The sequence below is a fragment of the Hyla sarda genome, chromosome 8, assembly GCF_029499605.1.
Source record: "Hyla sarda isolate aHylSar1 chromosome 8, aHylSar1.hap1, whole genome shotgun sequence".
Lineage (NCBI taxonomy): Eukaryota > Metazoa > Chordata > Amphibia > Anura > Hylidae > Hyla > Hyla sarda.
The window spans coordinates 42,001,450-42,025,522 of NC_079196.1; the positions used below are offsets into that span (position 1 = coordinate 42,001,450).

Consider the following 24,073-nt stretch of genomic DNA (forward strand, 5'->3'; position numbering starts at 1 on the left):
TGGCTCCCTACGTCCTTGCATTGATTACCGCGGACTTAATAAAATCACGGTAAAGAACCGCTACCCTCTACCTCTTATCTCAGAACTCTTTGATCGCCTTCAAGGTGCCCACATCTTTACCAAACTGGACTTAAGAGGTGCTAATAATCTCATCCGCATCAGGGAGGGGGACGAATGGAAGACTGCATTTAACACCAGAGATGGACACTTTGAGTATCTGGTCATGCCCTTTGGCCTGTGCAACGCCCCTGCCGTCTTCCAAGACTTTGTTAATGAAATTTTTCGTGATCTCTTATATTCCTGTGTTGTTGTGTATCTGGACGATATTCTGATTTTTTCTGCCAACTTAGAAGAACACCGCCAGCATGTCCGCATGGTTCTTCAGAGACTTCGAGACAATCAACTTTATGCCAAAATGGAGAAATGTCTGTTTGAATGTCAATCTCTTCCTTTCCTAGGATACTTGGTCTCTGGCCAGGGATTACAAATGGACCCGGATAAACTCTCTGCCGTCTTGGATTGGCCACGCCCCTCCGGACTCCGTGCTATCCAACGTTTTTTGGGGTTCGCCAATTATTACAGACAATTTATTCCACACTTTTCCACCATTGTAGCTCCTATCGTGGCTTTAACCAAGAAAAATGCCAATCCCAAGTCCTGGTCTCCCCAAGCGGAAGACGCATTTAAACGGCTCAAGTCTGCCTTTTCTTCTGCTCCCGTGCTCTCCAGACCTGACCCATCTAAACCCTTCCTATTGGAGGTAGATGCCTCCTCAGTGGGAGCTGGAGCGGTCCTTCTACAAAAAAATTCTTCCGGGCATGCTGTTACTTGTGGTTTTTTTTCTAGGACCTTCTCTCCGGCGGAGAGAAACTACTCCATCGGGGATCGAGAACTACTGGCCATTAAATTGGCACTTGAGGAATGGAGACATCTGCTGGAGGGATCAAAATTTCCAGTTATCATTTACACCGATCACAAGAATCTCTCCTATCTCCAGTCTGCCCAACGACTGAACCCTCGCCAGGCCAGGTGGTCGTTGTTCTTTGCCCGTTTTAACTTTGAAATTCATTTCCGCCCTGCCGACAAGAACATTAGGGCAGATGCCCTCTCTCGTTCCTCGGATGCCTCGGAAGCAGAGGTCTCTCCGCAACACATCATTCCTCCTGACTGTCTGATCTCCACTTCTCCAGCCTCCATCAGGCAAACTCCTCCAGGGAAGACCTTCGTTTCTCCACGCCAACGTCTCGGGATTCTCAGATGGGGTCACTCCTCCCACCTCGCAGGCCATGGGGGCATCAAAAAGTCCCTGCAACTCATCTCTCGTTTCTATTGGTGGCCGACTCTGGAGACGGATGTTGTTGATTTTGTGCGGGCCTGTACTGTCTGTGCCTGGGATAAGACTCCTCGCCAGAAGCCTGCTGGTCTCCTTCATCCTCTGCCTGTCCCCGAACAGCCTTGGTCACTGATTGGTATGGACTTTATTACTGACCTACCCCCATCCCGTGGCAACACTGTTGTTTGGGTGGTTGTTGATCGATTTTCCAAGATGGCACATTTTATTCCTCTTCCTGGTCTTCCTTCAGTGCCTCAGTTGGCAAAACAATTTTTTGTACACATTTTTCGTCTTCACGGTTTGCCCACGCAGATCGTCTCGGATAGAGGCGTCCAATTCGTGTCTAAATTCTGGAGGGCCCTCTGTAAACAGCTCAAGATTAAATTAAACTTCTCTTCTTCTAATCATCCCCAATCCAATGGGCAAGTAGAAAGAATTAACCAGGTCCTGGGTGACTTTTTACGGCATTTTGTTTCCTCCCGCCAGGATGACTGGGCAGATCTTCTACCATGGGCCGAATTCTCATACAACTTCAGAGTCTCTGAATCTTCTGCTAAGTCCCCATTTTCGTGGTGTACGGCCGTCACCCTCTTCCCCCCCTCCCTACTCCCTTGCCCTCTGATTTGCCCGCTGTGGATGAAGTAACTCGTGATCTTTCCACCATATGGAAAGAGACCCAAAATTCTCTTTTACAGGCTTCATCCCGCATGAAACGGTTTGCCGATAAGAAAAGAAGAACCCCCCCCCCATTTTTGCTCCCGGAGACAAGGTATGGCTCTCCGCTAAATATGTCCGCTTTCGTGTCCCCAGTTACAAACTGGGACCACGCTATCTTGGTCCTTTCAAAGTCTTGTGCCAGATTAATCCTGTCTCTTACAAACTCCTTCTTCCTCCTTCTCTTCGTATTCCCAATGCCTTCCATGTCTCTCTCCTTAAACCACTCATCATCAACCGTTTCTCTCCCAAACTTGTTTCTCCCACTCCTGTTTCCGGTTCTTCTGACATCTTCTCCGTAAAGGAGATACTGGCCTCCAAGACGGTCAGAGGAAAAAGATTTTTTTTGATAAATTGGGAGGGCTGTGGCCCTGAAGAGAGATCCTGGGAACCTGAGGACAACATCCTAGACAAAAGTCTGGTCCTCAGGTTCTCAGGCTCCAAGAAGAGGGGGAGACCCAAGGGGGGGGGGGTACTGTTACGCCGAGCGCACCGGGTCCCCGCTCCTCCCCGGAGCGCTCGCAACATCCTCGCAATCGCAGCGCCCCGGTCAGACCTGCTGACCGGGTGCGCTGCGATACCTCTTCCAGCCGGGATGCGATTCGCGATGCGGGTGGCGCCCGCTCGCGATGCGCACCCCGGCTCCCGTATCTGACTCACTCTCCGTCGGTCCTGTCCCGGCGCGCGCGGCCCCGCTCCTTAGGGCGCGCGCGCGCCGGGTCTCTACGATTTAAAGGGCCACTGCGCCGCTGATTGGCGCAGTTGGCTTAATTAGTGTATTCACCTGTGCACTTCCCTATATAACCTCACTTCCCCTTCCCTTCCTTGCCGGATCTTGTTGCCATCGTGCCAGTGAAAGCGTTTCCCAGTGTGTTCCTAGCCTGTGTTCCAGACCTCCTGCCGTTGCCCCTGACTACGATCCTTGCTGCCTGCCCCGACCTTCTGCTACGTCCGACCTTGCTCTTGTCTTCTCCATTGTACCGCGCCTATCTTCAGCAGTCAGAGAGGTTGAGCCGTTGCTAGTGGATACGACCTGGTTGCTACCGCCGCTGCAAGACCATCCCGCTTTGCGGCGGGCTCTGGTGAAAACCAGTAGCAGCTTAGAACCGGTCCACTAGCACGGTCCACGCCAATCCCTCTCTGGCACAGAGGATCCACCTCCTGCCAGCCGAATCGTGACACACACCTAAATCATACTGCACATCTCACCTCGGGTTTCCCCATTCCAGCTTTCTCTTGGGTATTTTAGTATAACCCCTCCCCCCTGGATTTACAAACTATCTATAAAGACAATTATATAAAGTGTTCAGTAGATGCGAGACTACACAAGCAAATGACCTAAGCAGGGACTTAGGTCATTTGCTTGTGCAGTCCCCCACCTACTGGCTGGGGGTGGGCTAGTCTGCACTTGTGCCGGTGGCCATCTTTTTTAGAAAGTTTTGTTCAGAGTTGAGAGCAAAAAGGAAAAAGAGCTTCTGAGGTTAACAGAGCAAACATTGAGGAAACAGTATGTTCCAAATCCTGTCCAGAAGTGCTGAAGCAGCAAGAATATGATAGCCCCCCCCCCCCCCCACACACACACACTAAATCTTTTTACTTATAGAGGCACTGCTGAGATAAATTTGGGTACAGCCAGTGAAGATATGCTTATCCCTTGCCTGATTTTTCTTTTACAACAGAGTAAACCTAGCAATGGAAGGTACTTCAACATAGCGTCATGATGTTACCTTGTGTGTGGAAATCGTATTGGAAATAGAAACAGAGACCATCAGGGACATCCTGTGAGATTCAGACAGTCAAACGTACATGCTATTATATTTCCATGTGAATGTGAGAGGCAGTGAGAGGCCTACATGCCTTCATCTTCCTGGAGCTTCACCTGAAGGATGCTTATTAGTGTACTGTATCCCTGATACAGGGAAAGGGACTCTTCAGTTTAGGAATAAGAGATTGTGACACAGTAAACTATTCCCAGTTTCCATCTCCCTCTCCAGAGAGTATATATTAAACTCTTAGAGACTGGGCCGTCTAAGGATCAGTACCGGATAAGTAATGTAATGTATGTACACAGTGACTCCACCAGCAGAATAGTGAGTACAACTCTGGAGCATAATACAGGATATAACTCAGGATCAGTACAGGATAAGTAATGTAATGTATGTACACAGTGACCTCTCCAGCAGAATAGAGAGTGCAGTTCTGGAGTATAATACAGGATATAACTCAGGATCAGTACAGGATTGTTACGCCGAGCGCTCCGGGTCCCTGCTCCTCCCCGAAGCGCTCGCGGCGTTTCTCTCCCTGCAGCGCCCCGGTCAGACCCGCTGACCGGGAGCGCTGCACTGACATGGCAGGTCACTTACCTGTCCCGGTCCCCGGCTGTCATGCTCTGGCGCGCGCGGCTCCGCTCTCTAGGGTGCGCGCGCGCCAGCGCTCTGAGATTTAAAGGGCCAGTGCACCAATGATGGTGCCTGGCCCAATCACCTTGATTAGCTGCACCTGTTCCTTGCCCTACTTATGCTCACTTCCCCTGCACTCCCTTGCCGGATCTTGTTGCCTTAGTGCCTAGAGAAAGCGTTTACTGTGTTTGTCCATACTGTGTACTTGACCTCCTGCTATTGCCATATTGACTACGATTCTTGCTGCCTGCCCCGACCTTCTGCTACGTCCGACCTTGCTCTTGTCTACTCCCTTGTACCGCGCCTATCTTCAGCAGTCAGAGAGGTTGAGCCGTTGCTAGTGGATACGACCTGGTTGCTACCGTCGCTGCAAGACCATCCCGCTTTGCGGCGGGCTCTGGTGAAAACCAGTAGCAGCTTAGAACCGGTCCACTAGCACGGTCCACGCCTATCCCTCTCTGGCACAGAGGATCCACCTCCAGCCTGCCGAATCGTGACAGTAGATCCGGCCATGGATCCCGCTGAGGTTCCCCTGCCAGTTGTCTCTGACCTCACTACGCTGGTCGCCCAGCAAGCCCGACAGATCGCCCAACAAGATCACCAGCTGTCGTACTTGACCACCATGACACAGCAACTTCAGTCGCAGCTACAGCAGCTTCAGTCACAGCTACAGCAATTTCAGTCACAGCTACAGCAGCAACAACCATCTCCTCCGCCGGCTCCTGCACCTCTTCCGCAGCGAGTGGCCGTTCCTAGCCTCCGCTTGTCCCTGCCGGACAAATTTGATGGGGACTCTAGACTCTGCCGAGGTTTCCTGTCACAATGTTCCCTACATTTGGAGATGTTGTCGGACCAATTTCCTACTGAACGGTCGAAGGTGGCTTTCGTGGTTAGTCTCCTGTCTGGAAAGGCTTTGGCTTGGGCCACACCGCTCTGGGACTGCGATGACCCTGTCACCGCCACTGTACACTCCTTCTTCTCTGAGGTTCGCAGTGTCTTCGAGGAACCAGCCCGAGCTTCTTCTGCCGAGACTGCCCTGCTGAACCTGGTCCAGGGTAATTCTTCAGTAGGCGAGTACGCCATCCGATTTCGTACTCTCGCTTCCGAATTATCTTGGAACAACGAGGCTCTCTGCGCGACCTTTAAAAAAGGCCTATCCAGTAACATCAAAGATGTGCTGGCCGCACGAGAGATTCCTGCCAATCTGCATGAACTTATCCATTTGGCCACCCGCATTGACATGCGTTTTTCGGAAAGACACCAGGAACTCCGCCAGGAAAAAGACCTTTATCCCTGGGCACCTCTCTCACGGTATCCCTTGCAATCTACCCCTGTGCCTCCCGCCGAGGAGCCTATGCAAGTAGATCGGTCTCGCCTGACTATTGAAGAGAGGTCTCGCCGTAGGGATAAGAATCTATGTCTTTACTGCGCTAGTACCGAACATTTCTTGGTGGATGGCCCGATTCGTCCTCCTCGTCTGGAAAATGCACGCACGCAACCTGCTCATGTGGGTCTGGCGTCTCTGGGTACGGAGTCTGCTTCTCCATGTCTCACTGTGCCCGTACGGATTTCTCCTTCTGCCGACTCCTCCTTCTCTGCCGTGGCCGTCTTGGACTCTGGTTCCTCTGGAAATTTTATTCTGGCCTCTTTGCTTGATAGGTACTGCATCCCGGTGATCCGTCTCTTCAAGCCGCTCTACATTGCTTCAGTCAACGGAGTCAAGTTGAACTGCACTGTGCGTTTTCGCACAGTGCCTCTGCTTATGAGCATTGGACCACATCTCGAAAACATTGAATTCTTGGTTCTGCCCGGCTGCACATCTGAAGTCCTTCTCGGTCTGCCATGGCTCCAGCACCATTCTCCCACCCTTGACTGGACCACCGGGGAGATCAAGAATTGGGGTCCTGCTTGCCGCAAGGAGTGCCTCACGTCTGCTCCCAGCCCCGTCTGTCGGTCCTCAGTGTCCCCTCCTGTGCCTGTTCTCCCCAAGGCCTGTCAGGACCATGCCGTGCCCCCTCATAGTCCCCGTCCTGGTGACACTCTGCCCCGTGTCAAGCCTCACCCTCTGCCCCCCCTCCCCATTCCCACTCCTTCTGGACTATCTGCCATGCATGGGCATACCCAGGACTTCGCTGTCCCCCGGAGGGAGACTCTACAGTCGCTCCCGATGTCCTCGTCCTCTATGGAGCGACATCCCGACAAAAAGAGGGGGAGACCTAGGGGGGGGGTACTGTTACGCCGAGCGCTCCGAGTCCCTGCTCCTCCCCGAAGCGCTCGCGGCGTTTCTCTCCCTGCAGCGCCCCGGTCAGACCCGCTGACCGGGAGCGCTGCACTGACATGGCCGGCGGGGATGCGATTCGCATAGCGGGACGCTCCCGCCCGCGAATCGCACCCCAGGTCACTTACCTGTCCCGGTCCCCGGCTGTCATGCTCTGGCGCGCGCGGCTCCGCTCTCTAGGGTGCGCGCGCGCCAGCGCTCTGAGATTTAAAGGGCCAGTGCACCAATGATGGTGCCTGGCCCAATCACCTTGATTAGCTGCACCTGTTCCTTGCCCTACTTATGCTCACTTCCCCTGCACTCCCTTGCCGGATCTTGTTGCCTTAGTGCCTAGAGAAAGCGTTTACTGTGTTTGTCCATACTGTGTACTTGACCTCCTGCTATTGCCATATTGACTACGATTCTTGCTGCCTGCCCCGACCTTCTGCTACGTCCGACCTTGCTCTTGTCTACTCCCTTGTACCGCGCCTATCTTCAGCAGTCAGAGAGGTTGAGCCGTTGCTAGTGGATACGACCTGGTTGCTACCGTCGCTGCAAGACCATCCCGCTTTGCGGCGGGCTCTGGTGAAAACCAGTAGCAGCTTAGAACCGGTCCACTATCACTGTCCACGCCTATCCCTCTCTGGCACAGAGGATCCACCTCCAGCCTGCCGAATCGTGACAAGGATAAGTAATGTAATGTATGTACATTGTGACCTCGCCAGCAGAATAGTGAATACAGCTCTGGAGTATAATACAGGATATAACTCAGGATCAGTACAGGATAGTAATGTAATATATGTACAGTGACCCCACCAGCAGAATAGTGAGTGCAGCTCTGGAGTATAATACAGGATATAAATTGAGATTTTCCTAGCTTGTGACAGAAAATATTAGTTATATGAAGACAGGAGGCTCATATCTTATGCATTAATCTTCCTTTATTAATGCCCATAGCAGAAATTCAACTTTACTTTAGTGAATTCAACTAGAAAAAAACTTTAGAGCTTAAAACTACAACTCCCAGCAGCCCTCTGGATGGTTCGGTCAATCCTGGAACAGGACAGCTGGTATATAATGGGCTGCCTCCTTAATCTCCTCCTCTTTCTTGCTGCGAATCTGCAGTCGCAACAGGGATTCTGAACTGGACCCAAGCTCGAACTAGCTCCATCGAACTCCGAAGAACCGGACCCAGCGGACCGAACAGGAAAATCCCAACGGGGATAACTACGAAGAGAACTCCGGAAATGCCTCAGCCTCCGCCTTGCAGGATGCGTTCATCAATAACCTGGAACAAGAAAAGAATACCATGACAGGGTTGGGTCGGGCGGGAAGATATTCGCCTCCTGTCTTCATATAACTAATATTTTCCGTCACAAGCTAGGAAAATCTCGATTTATATATCAGACAGGAGGCTCATATCTTATGCAAGTTCAAAGCTAGAAATAAGTGTATCCAACATACATAATGATAAGAGATAACACATTTTACAGAACCGACATAGATATGTGTTCCTCCGGTCTAAAATAGAACTGACAGAAGGTGGTCTCGGAAGACCAGTCTGCCGCCATCAGCAGATCCGAAAGAGAGCCTCCAGATGTGACTACCTTAGTAGCCATTGCACCTCTGGAGGAATGGGCACCGAACAAGGAGACGTCAATCCCTGCCATCTCCATGGTAGAACGTACCCAACTGGCTAAAGTAACTGAGGAAACCGGTTGATGAGGGCAGACGTAGGAGATGAGGAGTTGGGAGAACTGTGGTGACCGTAAAGAAGCCGTCTGCAACTCATATGTCTGTAGGCAGCGGACAACACACAGCCGCGGATGCGCGGGAAAAAACGGGTAAAAATCCGATTGGAGCCCCGTCTTTGTCCTACGTACGACCGAAAATGTTACTTGCGGCGAAAATTGTCGCCTGGAAATGTCCAAGGCCCTAATGTCCGATACTCGTTTGATGGAGATCAGACACAAGGGGAGCGTAAGCTTGAAAGACAATAATTTTAACGGAAGTGCGTCATTGTCTGCCAATGCAGAGAACATGGTCAGGACCTTGGCCACGTCCCAAGTGGCCTGATACTTGGGACGTGGAGGGCGTTTAAACTTAACGCCTCTCAAAAGACGGCACACCAATGGGGGTTTGCCAACTGGTAAAGAATCCACTGGTGAATGGTAAGCTGAGTTCGCCGATCGGTACACTTTAATAGAACTATAGGACTTGCCGGATTCAAAAGAATCTGCCAGGTAGTTGGCTACTACAGATACAGGCGCCTGAAGGGGATCAACCTGTCGTTGATCACACCAACGAACCCAGAGTCTCCAGGCTGATCGATATGCTGATCTAGCCCCGGGGGCCCAGGCCAAAGCGAAGAGATCCCTAGCTGTTCTTGAAAGGTCGCTATCTGCGTCCGGCACCCCGAAACCAACCATGCGAGGAGAGGTAGGTTGTGATCTGTGATCAGATCGGATTGGAGAGGAGATGAGGGAAGAGAGGAAGTAACCTGGGGAAATCCACACTCATCCCCAGCAGGAGGGGAAACCACGGCTGTGTCGGCCACCAGGGAGTGATCAGCACGACCGATGCTCTCAGATTCGCTATATGCAGGAGAACCCTGAGAATCATCGAGAACGGGGGAAACGCATAGTGTGTCCCCCGTGGTCAAACGTGGCGAAGAGCATCCACCGCGTGGGCCTCCGTATCCGGCCTCCAGCTGTAAAAACGCGAAGCTGATGATTGAGGCGGGAAGCGAACAAATCCATAGAAAAGGGACCCCACAGGTGACAAAGGGCCAGGAAAACTGACCGGTCCAGCCGCCAATCGCTGGAGTCAGTCAGGTAGCGAGAATTCCAGTCCGCTATCATGTTTGAAGCTCCTGGGATGTATTCCGCTATGGGAACGATGTTGCGTTCCAGGCAAAAATGCCAAAATTCCTTCACGAGATCCGCAAGGATTCTGGATCTGGAGCCCCCCAAGCGATTGACATATTGGACCGCGGTCACATTGGCCATGTGCAATAACACACAGCAATTGGATGCGTGTGGTAGAAGACTCCTGATGGCAAAAAATGCCGCCAGGAGTTCCAGCGCGTTGATGTGCAGCAGAGACTCCACTGCGGACCACGTCCCTCCTGTTGAAGAGAGACCGCACCGAACGCCCCAGCCGTGGCGACTCGTGTCCGAGTCTATGATGATGTCCGGATTGGAACTGAAGATGGTCTTGCCGTTCCATTCGACGGCGTGACGTAACCACCACCGTAGTTCCTCCATGGCTGCCGTATCTAGCGATATTTCGTCCGCATAGCGAAGCCCCTGTCGTAAATGTAGTGCCTTGAGCCTCTGAAGGGCTCGATAGTGGAGAGGGGCTGGAAAAATGGCCTGGATAGAGGCTGATAAAAGACCAACCAGTCGCCCCAACCCGCTCAATGATACCCGTTGCTTGCTCAGTACAGTCCTGATCTCCTTGCGGATGGTAGCCAGTTTGGCCTTGGGCAGCCGGAGGACAGCTCGATTGGTGTCCACTAAGAATCCCAAAAATTCCATCTCCTGAGCCGGAACGAGAATAGACTTCTCGTGATTGATGATGAACCCCAGATCTTGTAACAACCTGACAGTCCAGTTGGCATGTTCGCCTGCCTGGTAGCTGGATCGAGCCATTATGAGCAGTTCGTCCAGGTAAATGATCAACCTCACTCCCCTGCTCCACAGGGCTGCCACCACTGGCTTCAGCAGTTTGGTGAAGCCCCACGGGGCGGACGAGAGACCGAAGGGAAGGCAAGTAAATTGCCACATTCTGTCTCTTCAAAGGAAGCGTAGCAAGTGTTGAGAGGTTGGATGAATGGGAACTGTGAGGTAGGCGTCCTTTTAAGTCTACCTTCACCAGCCAGTCCCCGGGACGTAAGAGGTCCCGCAGACAATGGATCCCCTCCATTTTGAAATGTCGACTTCAGACTTCTCAAATTTATCACGGGGCGATATCCGCCACCCTTTTTTCTGACTAGGAAGAGATTGCTGAGGAACCCCGGGAGAGTGGGTTCACTTCTACCACTGCCTGTTTGGCCAGAAGGTCCTGTAGTTCGTTGTCTATAAGGGCAACGTTTAGATTTGAAAACCGGATGGGATGAGGAACCGTATCTATGTCTGGTAGGGAGTATAACTCCACTTGATATCCCGCCCCTGTATTGAGTATCCATGCGTCTGCCGTAATCGCAGACCAGGCGTGGATAAAATGTTTCAGTCTTCCCCCTATAGGTATGTGAGAAGAACTCAGGTGTGTTGTACTCACCGGTAGTTCGTCGGGAGCGGGGATAACCTTTCCCTCCACGTCCCCTCCAAGGGCGTCCGCGAGGCGGGAAGAAGGGCGCTGGCTGCGCCACTGGCACTGGATATGACTGAGGAGCCTGGCTGTACTGAGCGGGAGCTCTATTGTATGGCCTGTTTGCGGAATAGCGGCCGGTAGAGGGGCCCCTGTTTCTGCCGGCCTTGGTAAAAATCTTAGCAGTCCTTGACTTTTTTAAGGATGTTTGGGCTTTATCAAGACTGGAAAACAGTCCGACCATCTTGTTGATGTCTTTAATGAGGGTGTCCCCAAACAACATACCCTCTGCGGCCGGGCCAGGTTCTGATTCGGCCAGATGGGACAACTGAGGATCTAGCCTCATCAAAATTGAGCGGCGACGCTCTGTGGAACAAGTCGTGTTCGCACACCCAAGAAGGCATACTGCCCTTTGGGCCCAGCCCCTGAGCTGGACCAGGTCAACTGGTTGTTCAGATGACGTTGCCTGTTCAGAGATATTTAATATTTTAGTGATAGGACCGAACAGGTCCAGGATTCGGTCTTGAATGGACCGAAAGGACCTTTCAATGCCTTTTTTAGAGTACTTCCCGTGCTTGGTGAGATACCTCAAAAGTATGGGGTCCACCTCGGGAGTGAGTACTACCTTCTTAGGGATGCAAGGATGGGGGCATTCCGCCTTCAATTTATTTCGGTTGGCCTTATCCACGGACCTACGGGCCCAGTATTCAAGGGAGAGGTGCCCAGTCTCCAGATCGCGGATGTGAAATCGCCTCTGGGTCGAAAAAAGGCTCTCCACGAGAGTCTAAAATGGTTTCACCCTGGGCTACGGGGTTGGCGTAGTCAGGAAGTGCCATATGCTCACTATCCCCGTATTCATCATCAGACTCATAGGCGTCTGCCGCCTCGGATTCTGCGGATGACTCCTCTGGTGAGTCCACAAACGAATCCGGCTTTGCCCACCTAGCGGACCGCTGCCTCTGCATCTGCAACTCCCCGAGGCTCAGGGGTCGGTTTGAGTCTGGGGGAATAGTGGGTCGGCAGTCCGGGGAGGGTACTGCCTGTAGCATGGATTCTACTTCCCCTGCCGGGGAGTCGGATATTGTGGTGACATGTCTGCATTTCTGAGAAGCTTTGCCCTTCTTGATGGGCGGTTCACCACTGCCTGAGGGTCCAGGCATGAGAGGCACAGGTTGATGCGCAAATGGGGCTGAAGTGGCAGAAGACATTGCTGCCCGTACCGATTTGTTAATTAATTCCTGTATCTGGGCAGCAATCAAAAATACAGGTGTGTCCAGTGATGGCTCTTCCCCAGCAGGGGTTCTGGGAGGGACGGTGGTCCTCTCATCAGCCATGATAATAAGAATTGTATAAGTGGGTATATAAGCTGAATATATGCCACCTAGGGTAGGTATGACAGCCAATAGCTAATGACTAGCACAGCTAACTATAGGTTAGAAGCTAACTAATTACCCTGGGTCAGTCAACAAGGAGGGGTACCTCCAATTACCGATCTAACCCAGAAGACTACAGATCAATACTGACTAACAGATAATAGGCTGACAGGGAATAAATTCGCTGGGAATGTGTAGGAGCACCAGATTTATTAAATGGTCACAAAGCATTTGATACATTTTGTGCAGGTCACATTTTCTGAAATTTCTCTCTTCACATACACCAAAAAGCTAAGCTAAGGCTGCATTCACATCTCATTTTGTAAATACGGGTGCAGGATCCGGCTGGGGGAGGGGTAAACCGGACGCTCCCGTACCCCAGCCGGATCAGCCCGTGTCTCCATTTACTTTAATGAGCCGACCGGAGTCAAACGGTGACTCCGGTCAGCTCAGTTTTGACCCGTATGCGGTTTTGGACCGGACCTAAAACCGTACTGAGCTGACCGGAGTCACCGTTTGACTCCGGTCACCTCATTAAAGTAAATCCGGCTGGGGTACGGGAGTGCCCGGTTTGCCCCTCCCCCAGCCGGATCCGGCACCCGTATGTACAAAACGAGATGTGAATGCAGCCTAAGTCTGGACGGGTGTAGTTTTAGAGACTTTTCACTGGCTTTGCGCCTTTTTACAAAAAGGCGCAGTTCTTAAAACCCTTCCATATCATATGTATTGCCAAAGTCAGTAGATTGCAACTCAAAATCAGTAGAAATGTGTAAAATAAACCCTGCTTGCCCCTTTTTTGCACCTTTTCTAGACACAAAAAACAGTCTAAAGACAATGATAAATGTCAGCCAATGTGTGTGTGTATGTATGTGTGTATGTATGTGTGTATCTTTCCAACATCACGTCCAAACAGCTAAAGATATTAACATGAAACTTGGCACACACGTTACTTATAGGTCAACAACAAACATAGGATAGGTGATTTAACCCTTACTCACCCCAATTTGCCAGGGGCAGGGTTTTTGTTTAAAGTCCCATGCAAGTCTATGGGAAATATATGTTACTCTATAACTTCCAAACGGCGGGAGATATTTTGATAATACTTGGTCACATGTTACTTATATGTCCACTAAAAATATAGGATAGTTATTTAACCCTTAACTACTCCCATTTGCATCGTTCAGGGTTTTTGTTTAAAGTCCAATGCAAATCTATGGGAAATGTATGTTCCAGCATTACTTCCGTACGGCTGGAGATATTTCGATAATACTTGGTCACATGTTACTTATTCATCCACTAAACATACAGTATATGATAGATAAATTAACCCTAACCAACACTTATTTGCGTTAGTCTGGGTTTTTGTTTAAAGTCCAATGCAAATCTATAAAAATTTATTTTCCAGCATAACTTCTGTACGGCTGGAGATATCTCGATAATACTTGATCACATGTTACTTATATGTCAAATAAAAATATAGGATAGTGATATTAACTCTAACCTACCCCATGCAAGGATATAGGACTTCTGGTGCCTTACTCCACAATCTCCGCTCTGTATCTCCTGGAGAATGTGTCTGTCCGGCTGGCAAGCCACACCCTCCACGCATTCCATGTCCCATCTTGAAAATACATGCCCACCCTTTAAGCCACACCCCTTTAATTTTCAGCTTACAATATATTCATCACAACTCAGCCACACCTGAGGAATGGGATATGAGGATTAGAAATGAGGATTAGATATGGGGATGGGATATGAGGACAGGATATGGGGAAGGGATATGGGGATGGGATATGAGGACAGGATATAAGGTTGTGATATGGAAAGAGGATATGGGGACTTAATCTTAGGATGGGATATGAGGAGGGGGTTTCGGGGCGAGATATGGGGTCAGGATTTGAGAACGGGATATGAGGACAAACGTTTTCTCCTTTGTTGCTTTTCCTCCCCCACAAGGATTAGGTAGGAAAAACCATGCAGCACTGGTACAGGATATAACTCAGGATCAGTACAGGATAAGTAATGTAACATATGTACACAGTGACCCCCCCCCCCCCCCCCTCAGCAGAATAGTGAGTACAGCCCTGGAGTATAATACAGGCCATATTTCAGGATCAGTACAGGATAAGTAATTTAATGTATATACACAGTGACCCCACCAGCAGAATAGTGAGTGCAGCTCTGGAGTATAATACAGGATATAACTCTGGATCAGTACAGGATAAGTAATGTATGTACACAGTAACCCCACCAGCAGAATAGTGAGTACAGCTCTGGAGTATAATACAGGATATAACTCAGGATAAGTAATTAAATGTATGCACACAGTGACCCCCACCAGCAGAATAGTGAGTGCAGCTCTGGGGTATAATACAGGATATAACTCAGGATCAGTACAGGATAAGTAATGTAATGTATGCACACAGTGACCCCACCAGCAGAATAGTGAGTGCAGCTCTGGGGTATAATACAGGATATAACTCAGGACCAGTACAGGATAAGTAATGTAATGTATGTACACAGTGACCTCACCAGCAGAATAGTGAGTGCAGCTCTGGGTATAATACAGGATATAACTCAGGATCAGTACAGGATAAATGATGCAATGTCGTATATGTATATAGTAATACCACCAGCAGAATAGTGAGTTCATCTCTAGAGTATAATGTAGGATTAATAAAATAAAGTTTGTACACAATTGATAATTTTTTTTTGAGGAGCAGGATGTGTACATTTAATCTATAGGTATATTGTATATAATAGTGTATATAGTTTTTTAATATGCTATAGTTATTATAGGGAGAAAAAACACTTTGTGGGGATGGAGCAATGTTGGAATTGTATGCTTTAGTATCAACGGTTGTGTTTTATTATTTTCATTTTTGAGTGTTTTTTGTGATTTGCTTTATGATTTATAATATGATTTATTACTTATATGTTTATTTCTGTCATTTATTTATTAGGTTTAAAATTGTAATAGAAGAATTACAGGATATACCTCAGGATCAGTATTTTATCTTTCAAAGCAGATTATATCTGTATAAATGAGCTCTAGTATTTATATATATATATATATATATATATATATATATATATATATATATATTGTTATATTTTCAGCATGATTGGTACTAAACAGCACTTTGTTTTTTGGTTACAGTAACCTTTTATGGGTATTTTCAGGGATTTGGGATTTTTTTTAAGCATATAACGCACCGACAGTCACGGGTTATAAGTTAATTCTCCAAAGAGATTTGTAACTCACAGATCTGTGCATTTCCATTGCTGCCTCTGAATGCTTCTCAATGAAATGTTCTACACGCAGGCTAGGTGTTGAACGGATTTTCTCCGATCTAAAGGAAGAATTCAGTCGGATTTGCAAGTTAACAAGAGAACAAAGCAGCCAACTGAACACATTTCTCATGAAGAAGGAAATTGCATCTGGTAATGGTATGATCTGTTTTACATTTTACTGCAAATGAAATGCATTATTTCTACTTCAGCGATGTAACTGTGACACAGAGCACAAATGTATTGTGTAGAAAGAGCTTGTGGTGAACACTGAAGGTTATGTCTGATTTTTATCTATCTATCTATCTATCTCATATCTATATATCTATCCATCTCATATCTATCTATCTCATATCTATCTATCTATCTCATATCTATCTATCTATCTCATATCTATCGATCTCATATCTATCTATTATCTATCTATATAATTTAAATCTATATGTTTATATATGTATCATGTGTATATCTAATATATATCCCAGTTTCTATCCAATATCTATCTATCTAATATATCTTAGTGTCAAATCTATTTTCTCTATTTTCTTTCTTTCTTCCTTTTCTTTCTTTCATTCTCATTCTTTTTTTCCCCATTTCTCAGTTTAATATTTCTTTATGTAATGCCTATCTATATTCTATCTATCTATTTATCTATCTATATCATATCTTTCTAACTCCTCTTATAATACACTAAGTGGACTCAGTCTGCTTCTCCTGTAATATAGCTTCCTAATAGGACACGAAGGTCTGTGCCTCCTGCACCACACAAGCCGAAAACAGAACAGTTAAGTCTCCTTCTCCTGCACTGAAGTAGTTCGGCACAGACAGGATACTAGAATCTATTGTATTATATTAACCACCCTACAACAGGTCACCAGGGTCTTCGTTTTTTTTCCTATTATCAGGTTTGAGAGATTTAAAGAGAGAATAAGGATTTACCCTGAACCCTAATATGATGGGATGGACTCAAATTACAGATTACCTTTAATTTCATGGGGTTCTGTCACCAGGTAGCTGAGTCTATAAGAAACCCTAAGATAAATACAGCAGTGGGTACAATTGCTCTTGTAAGTACCAAAATTAAATTGCATTGGAATTCTGGGAAAGTTCAGGGACAACAGTAAAATAAAAAGACTTGCACAACAGCACTTCCGGGTGTGGGTCTTGTGCATTAAAGGGGAACTCCCGTGGAAAACTTATTTACAAATCTGTTTAACTTTCTGGCACCAGTTGATTTAAAAAAAAAAGTTTTCCGCGGGAGTACCCCTTTTAAAATGGGTCAGAGCGGAGCACAGAGGTATTAGAAGCAGATTAGACAGTATTATAACTTGGCCTCATGGGCTCAAAGGCTGAAGAAAATAAATATCCTGGAATACCCCTTTGAAATGTCCTGTCTTTATTTGTAATAAGAAGATCAGCTCTGAAGCAAAAACTGCTCCAGTACCGAGAGTTTAAGAAATCATATGAATTCAACTAATTAGGTGGAGATGCACTTTTTCTATTTGCCCCTGACCAGGTATACGATATTTTACAGATATTCGGTTGCCCTTTTCCATGCCTGTACAGTGCACTGATGAAGAAAACGAGGGAGTGCAAATACTACAGAAGCCAAAGGATAAAACCATTAGATCGCGATTTGCCCCAATCACTCCTCGAGGTTTAGGACCAGATGATGAACTGAGCATGTCCGTGGAGTCCCTGTCAAACCTGAGCGTTAAGTTCCCCCCCAGTAGTGATGACTCTGATTTTTTGGAGAGCTCTCCTGGGAAGCTTCCGATATTTCCTCCAGCTTCAGAGCAAGAAGCTCATCCCAACACACAACTTCCTGACGCCATTATGAAGACTTTCAGCACCGCGCGGCCCAGTCCGCCATATTCACCTCGATCCCCAAGGACTGCTTGCCACTTGGATAAGCATTATGAACTAGGACCCAACTATCGGGGCACAATGCTTCCAACAGATGAGGACAGCGGCCTCTTCATGGCAGGCAATAATCCTGTAGGCGATTGCCAAAACACTTTCCACATTCCAGATACTCCAGACGTAGACAAATGTATAGAGATCTCTGAGAGGACAGTGCGGGGACCTCAACAGGTAATTGATATAAAATATTATTATTTAAATTCACAACATTCATTATGTACTGACATGTCAACCTTCAGACCTTTTATATCAACATATTAGGTTCTCAACTTTGGGGGAACTCACACTATGCCCATGCTTTGCTCTTACAAGGCAGCTCAATGTATGACAATAGATATTGGGGTGTACTTTGAGTATGGGGTCCCTGATTCACAAATATTCGGGAGCACTAACATAGATGCTTAATATAGGTGTACTCCATCCCTAGACATCTTATCCCCTATCCAAAGGATAGGGGATAAGATGTCTGATCATGGGGGGTCCTGCCACTGAGGACCCCTGCGATCACCCTGCTGCACTGGGCGTTCATTTAAAGCATCGGGTGCAGCATCAGAGGCTCGTGACGTCACGCCCCCTCACATAGACTTGCATTGAGGGGGCGTTGCCATGACATCACAAGCGGGGCGTGACATCACGAGCCACCGCCCAGCATCACCAGACACCGGATGTGTGGATAGGGGATAAGATGTCTAGGGGCAGAGTACCGCTTTAACCCCTTAAGGACACAGCCCATTTTGACCTTAAGGACACAGCCAATTTCAGTTTTTTGGAGTTTTTGTTTATTCCTCCTAGCCTTCTAAAATCCATAACTCTTTTATATTTCCATTCCCAGACCCATATGAGGGCTTGTTTTTTGCATGACCAGTAGCGCTTTTTAATAACATCTCTCTTTTTACCCTAAAATGTATGGTAAACCCCCCCAAAAAAATTTGTGTAAGGAAATTTAAAACGAAAATCATAATTTGGCAAATTTGGGGGGGTTTCGCTTTCACGCTGTACACTTTGCGGTAAAAATTACATGTTTTCTTTATTCTTTGGATCAATACGATTAAAATGATACCCATGGTTACATACATTTTTATTATTGAACTGCTTTTAAAATATCTCAAACTTTTTTTTAACTAAATCAGTATGTTTAAAATTGCCCTATTTTGACCACCTCTAACTTTCTTATTTTTCTGTATTCAGGGATGTGTGAGGGCTCATTATTTGCGCCATGATCTGTAGTTTGTTTTAATACCCAGTTTGCACATATGGGACTTTTTGATTGCTTTTTATAAAAAGAAAAAATAAATTTAAGTTTGATGTGACAAAAAAGCTGAAATTTTGGATACATTTTTTTTACATTTACGCCGTTCACCGTAGGGGGATCATTAACATTCTATTTTTATAGTTTGGACATTTACGTACTTGACGATACCAAATATGTTTATCATTTATCTTTTTTTACGGTTTTGTGTATTAATATAGGGAAAAGGGGGAATTTAAAACTTTATTGGGGGAGGGGCTTTTTCACATTTTTTTATTTTATTTTTTTTTCACTTTTTTTAACATTTATTTTACACTTTTTTAGTCCCCATAGAGGACTATTTATAGCAATCATTAGATTGCTAATACTGTTCAGTGCTATGCATAGGGCATAGCACTGATCAGTATTATCGGTGATCTTCTGCTCTGGTCTACTGGAAGACAGATCAGTGCAGAAGACCCCAGGAGATGGACGAAGGCCTCCATCTTGGCTGATCTGATTCCTGCGGCAATGCCGCGGACGATCAGATCAGCCATTTTAAGTGCCGCACTGCTGCAGATGCAGTGATCTGTATTGATCATGGCATCTGTGGGGTTAATGGCAGACATCAGCACGATCGCTGATGTCTGCCATTACCAGCAGGTCCGCAGCTGCTGACAGCCACCGGGACTTGCCACAAATGAAGCGAGCGCAGCCCCTGCGCCAACTTCACAACCGCGCCGAAAAGTATCGTGCTGTGCGCGAAGTGACGCTATGCAGCGCTGTACATTTACGGCGCATGTCATTAAGGGGTTAAAGGGGTTGTCTATTAGAATATATGGATGCCAAAGAATAAGATCCAGAGTGGATTCAGAATGGCTACTGCTTTGGCAAATTAGTCAGGCAGATTTTGACCTACATAATGTCTCCTATGGCAACACTGATCAGCAGGAGCATTGATATGGAATAGTTTTCAGTAAAAACACCAAAGGGAATCCTGGGGATATCATGTCTGTAATATAAATTAACTATATTTCTGTCCAGGACTAAAGATGGCCAACTCTTCCCCAATGAAAGTGTCCTGGCCTGATCTAGCAATTGGGAATTGCACCTCTCTGGGCAGGGTAGGTGCCTACCCTGCATACCCCTTGTCCCGGCCTTGGTATGGGTTGTTTGTATTAGATAGCTATTGGCCAAACAAGCGTATGGCCAACCTGAGAAACTAAAAATAACTCCCAAGATTCATGATGACCTCAGGATAGGTCATCAATGTCAGATTAGTGGGGTGCCGACACCTGGGACCCTGATGATCAGCAGTATGTTTGAGCCATGACGTAGAAAAACAGAGCAGGAAGCAGGCAGCTTTGTACACTGTGTATTATGTCCGGTTACTGCAGGGATCTGAGCTGCAGTAAACCAGAGCTGCCGCTACACAGTGTATGGAGCTGTCTGTTTCCAGGTGTTTCTCAGGGCATGTCAGTTCCATAGATCGGGCAAACAGCTGATCGGCAGGGTTACCAGGAAATTCACCAATCCGATATTAATGACCTCTCTAGAGGATAAAAGTTTAAATGGCAAAACGCTTTAGGGTACGTTCACACGTGCGGATTTTCGCTGCGTATATCGCTGCGGATCCGCCACTGAAGGACCTCCTATATGCTGCCTTTATATGTGCCTGCTCGGAGCGGCAATACGCCGCTACGAGCAGACACACTGCGATGTGCGAGTCATTGCACGCATGCGCAGTATACTCGCACATCGCGGCAGCTCTTGGCCTAGCTCATTGAGCCGGGGACACGGCCGTGATGTGTTCGAATACACCGCACATGCGCGGCGACTCCCACATCGCAGTGTGTGTCTGCTCAGAGCGGCGTATTGCCGCTCCGAGCAGGCACATTTAAGGGCACCATACAGAGGTCCTTCAGCGGTGGATCTGCAGCGTAAAATACGCTGTAAATCTGCACGTCTGAACGTACCCTAAGGGTAAGTTCACATGTGCGCAGATTTGATGCACAGGATTTTCTGCTGCAGATTTCATTGTAAACTAAATGAATGAGCACGGCTTCTAATCTGCAGATACAAATCCTGTGCATCAAATCTGTGCAGGATCCTGTATGTGTGAATGTACCCTTAAAGAGTCCATGATTACATTTGCATACACCGAATGTTCCAGTCTTAGAGGATATTTGGTGCCTAATTCACTTAAAATGTTTTAGCTATCAACTAAATTCTCTGCCCATTTTTGGAGGCTACATGACCGACCATTGATATATAATGGCTCCAGAAATAACAGGAGTGACAGGAGACTTAGGGTCTATTCACACGGCATGCGGATTCCGCCTCAAATTAAAGCCCATAGACTTCTATGGGATTCTGCACACCCATTCACACTTCTGAATTTCCACATGCGGATTCCGCACCAATTCAGTACAAAATCCGCACAAGTAAGAAACCACCCAAATGAATGCGGAAACTGAATTGGTGCGGATGTGCCGAAATTCTGCTATGTCAATAGACCCAAAGTGGTACAGCATTTTCTTAGCCTCTCTGCCCCTTTGTTGTAGAGATTGGCAGATATAAAGGAGGTTGGGCCCCCACCGAACAACCATTGATGTCCAATAATGTATCAGTGATATGCTATCGATTGTGGACTGAAGACAACCACTGTAAGAGACAAATAGGGCCACATTGTGACTCATGTCTGTCCCTTCGTACAGCATTACTAGAAATTGGAAGAGAAATAAATTCCCATTTTTGAGCTTTGACCTGCAGTATGCAGTTTTACCACTAGGTGGCAGTCTGCATTGTGTATTTTTCCCATACCAGAACAGAAGAAACAGCTGGTATGTGAATTCAAGTTGAGGGGGGGAAATCATCTTAAAAAAGAAAGAAAGAAAGAAAAAAAAATTGGTGTTGAGCTGTCAAAAGGCGCAGGGCAGAAGGTTAGATAATTGACTTTCACACCAGGGTGAATGGGGGATCTTGAGATGACTTTGGTTTTGTGAGTTTTAGAATTGTTTATGAAAGGAGAATCTGCTTTTTTTCATTTTTTGCTTTTTCGTATGTTTTTTTCTTGTTTTCCTATAACTTTGAGATGGTGGTTAAAAAGCAAAATAAATATTTTTATAAGATTATTTTTTAACTTGAAAAAGAAAATACACTATGCACAAAAATTGGAACATAATGGATGGAATAAATAAAGACTTTAAAAACAAAGACTGTTTGATTTTCCCATAGCAACCAATCGGAGCTGTGATTGGGTGGAGCGGGAAAACCAGACAGTATCCCCCCCACCAATATTTTTTTAAAGAATAGATACATATAGTAGAAAGGTATATTATACTATCAAATTAGCTAAAAGTAATATTATTGTGGGTCAGTCCTGTGTACTGTACTGCAAAGAAGGGCGTAATGCAACAGAAAATGCTATTATTAGTAGTATTATTTATTTTATAGCACCCTTGGTTACAGGGCGATGTACATATGGTAAGGTAAGGGTTAAAATACAAAGCAGAACATGACAGAGTAAATGACAGAGTGATATAGAGGGAGAAAGGGCCCGGTCCCTATGGGCTTACAATCTACTAGGGGAGGGAAAGGAGACAATGGGTGAGAGGGACAGCTGGTCATCAGTGAGCAGTTAGGGAAGTACCCGTTTATAGGGTAATACAGTGGCAACAGGGTTACTGTAGGTTGTGGGAGAAGTCTTGAAGACGTTTGTGTGAGGTGCGGTCTAAGGTAGAGTACAGGTCTTGAGAGGAGCGGAGATTACATGAGAACGGTATCGGGAGATCAGGTCAGAGATGTATGGAGGGGACAGGTTGTCATGTCAGAGATGTATGGGGGGGACAGGTTGTCATGTCAGAGATGTATGGGGGGGAAAGGTTGTCATGTCAGAGATGTACGGGGGGGACAGGTTGTCATGTCAGAGATGTATGGAGGGGACAGGTTGTCATGTCAGACATGTATGAGGGGAGAGGTTGCCATGTCAGAGATGTATGGGGGGGACAGGTTGTCATGTCAGAGATGTATGGGGGGGACAGGTTGTCATGACAGATGTAGGGGGGACAGTTTGTCATGTCAGAGATGTATGGGGGAAAGGTTGTCATGTCCGAGATGTATGGGGGGGACAGGTTGTCATGTCAGAGATGTATGGAGGGGACAGGTTGTCATGTCAGACATGTATGAGGGGAGAGGTTGTCATGTCAGAGATGTATGGGGGGGACAGGTTGTCATGTCAGAGATGTATGGGGGGGACAGGTTCTCATGTCAGAGATGTATGGGGGACAGGTTGTCATGTCAGAGATGTATGGAGGGGACAGGTTGTCATGTCAGAGATGTATGGGGGGACAGGTTGTCATGTCAGAGATGTATGGGGGGACAGGTTGTCATGACAGAGATGTATGGGGGGACAGGTTGTCATGTCAGAGATGTATGGGGGGGACAGGTTGTCATGTCAGAGATGTATGGGGGGGACAGGTTGTCATGACAGAGATGTCAGAGATGTCATGTCAGAGATGTATGGGGGGGACAGGTTGTCATGACAGAGATGTATGGGGAGAAAGGTTGTCATGTCAGAGATGTATGGGGGGGACAGGTTGTCATGTCTGAGATGTTTGGGGGGGGACAGGTTGTCATGTCAAAGATGTATGGGGGGACAGGTTGTCATGTCAGAGATGTATAGGGGGGACAGGTTGTCATGTCAGAGATGTATGGAGGGGACAGGTTGTCATGTCAGAGATGTATGGGGGGGAGAGGTTGTCATGTCAGAGATGTATGGGGGGACAGATTGTCATGTCAGAGATGTATGGGGGGACAGGTTATCATGTCAGATATGTATGGGGGGACAGGTTGTCATGTCAGAGATGTATGGAGGGGAGAGGTTATCATGTCAGAAATGTATGGGGGGGACAGGTTGTCATGTCAGAGATGTATGGGGGGACAGGTTATCATGTCAAAGATGTATGGGGGACAGGTTATCATGTCAGAGATGTATGGGGGACAGGTTATCATGTCAGAGATGTATGGGGGGACAGGTTGTCATGTCAGAGATGTATGGGGGGGACAATTTATCATGTCAGAGATGTATGGGGGGACAGGTTGTCATGTCAGAGATGTATGGGGGGGACAGGTTTTCATGTCAGAGATGTATGGAGGGGAGAGGTTATCATGTCAGAAATGTATGGGGGGACAGGATGTCATGTCAGAGATGTATGGGGGGACAGGTTATCATGTCAGAGATGT

General features: G+C 47.2%; 1 protein-coding gene and 1 long non-coding RNA gene across 10 annotated transcripts in view; one reads left to right on the top strand and one right to left on the bottom strand.

Moving 5' to 3' along the window:
* Nucleotides 1-24,073, top strand: part of TANK (TRAF family member associated NFKB activator) — a 117,965-nt gene that overhangs the window by 85,690 nt on the left and 8,202 nt on the right. For 7 of the 8 annotated variants that reach the window (XM_056536898.1, XM_056536900.1, XM_056536904.1 and 4 more), the window contains 2 exons: nucleotides 15,713-15,837; nucleotides 17,213-17,772. In XM_056536898.1, coding sequence (XP_056392873.1) covers nucleotides 15,713-15,837; nucleotides 17,213-17,772 — 685 coding nt within the window. The remainder of the gene's footprint in view (nucleotides 1-15,712; nucleotides 15,838-17,212; nucleotides 17,773-24,073) is intronic. The other variant, XM_056536906.1, reaches the window with a different exon arrangement.
* Nucleotides 7,653-24,073, bottom strand: part of LOC130285473 (uncharacterized) — a 140,413-nt gene continuing 123,992 nt past the window's right edge. For both annotated transcript variants that reach the window (XR_008847342.1, XR_008847341.1), the window contains 2 exons: nucleotides 15,653-15,740; nucleotides 7,653-7,991 (listed from right to left, as the gene is read on the bottom strand). This is a non-coding gene — a long non-coding RNA (uncharacterized LOC130285473). The remainder of the gene's footprint in view (nucleotides 7,992-15,652; nucleotides 15,741-24,073) is intronic.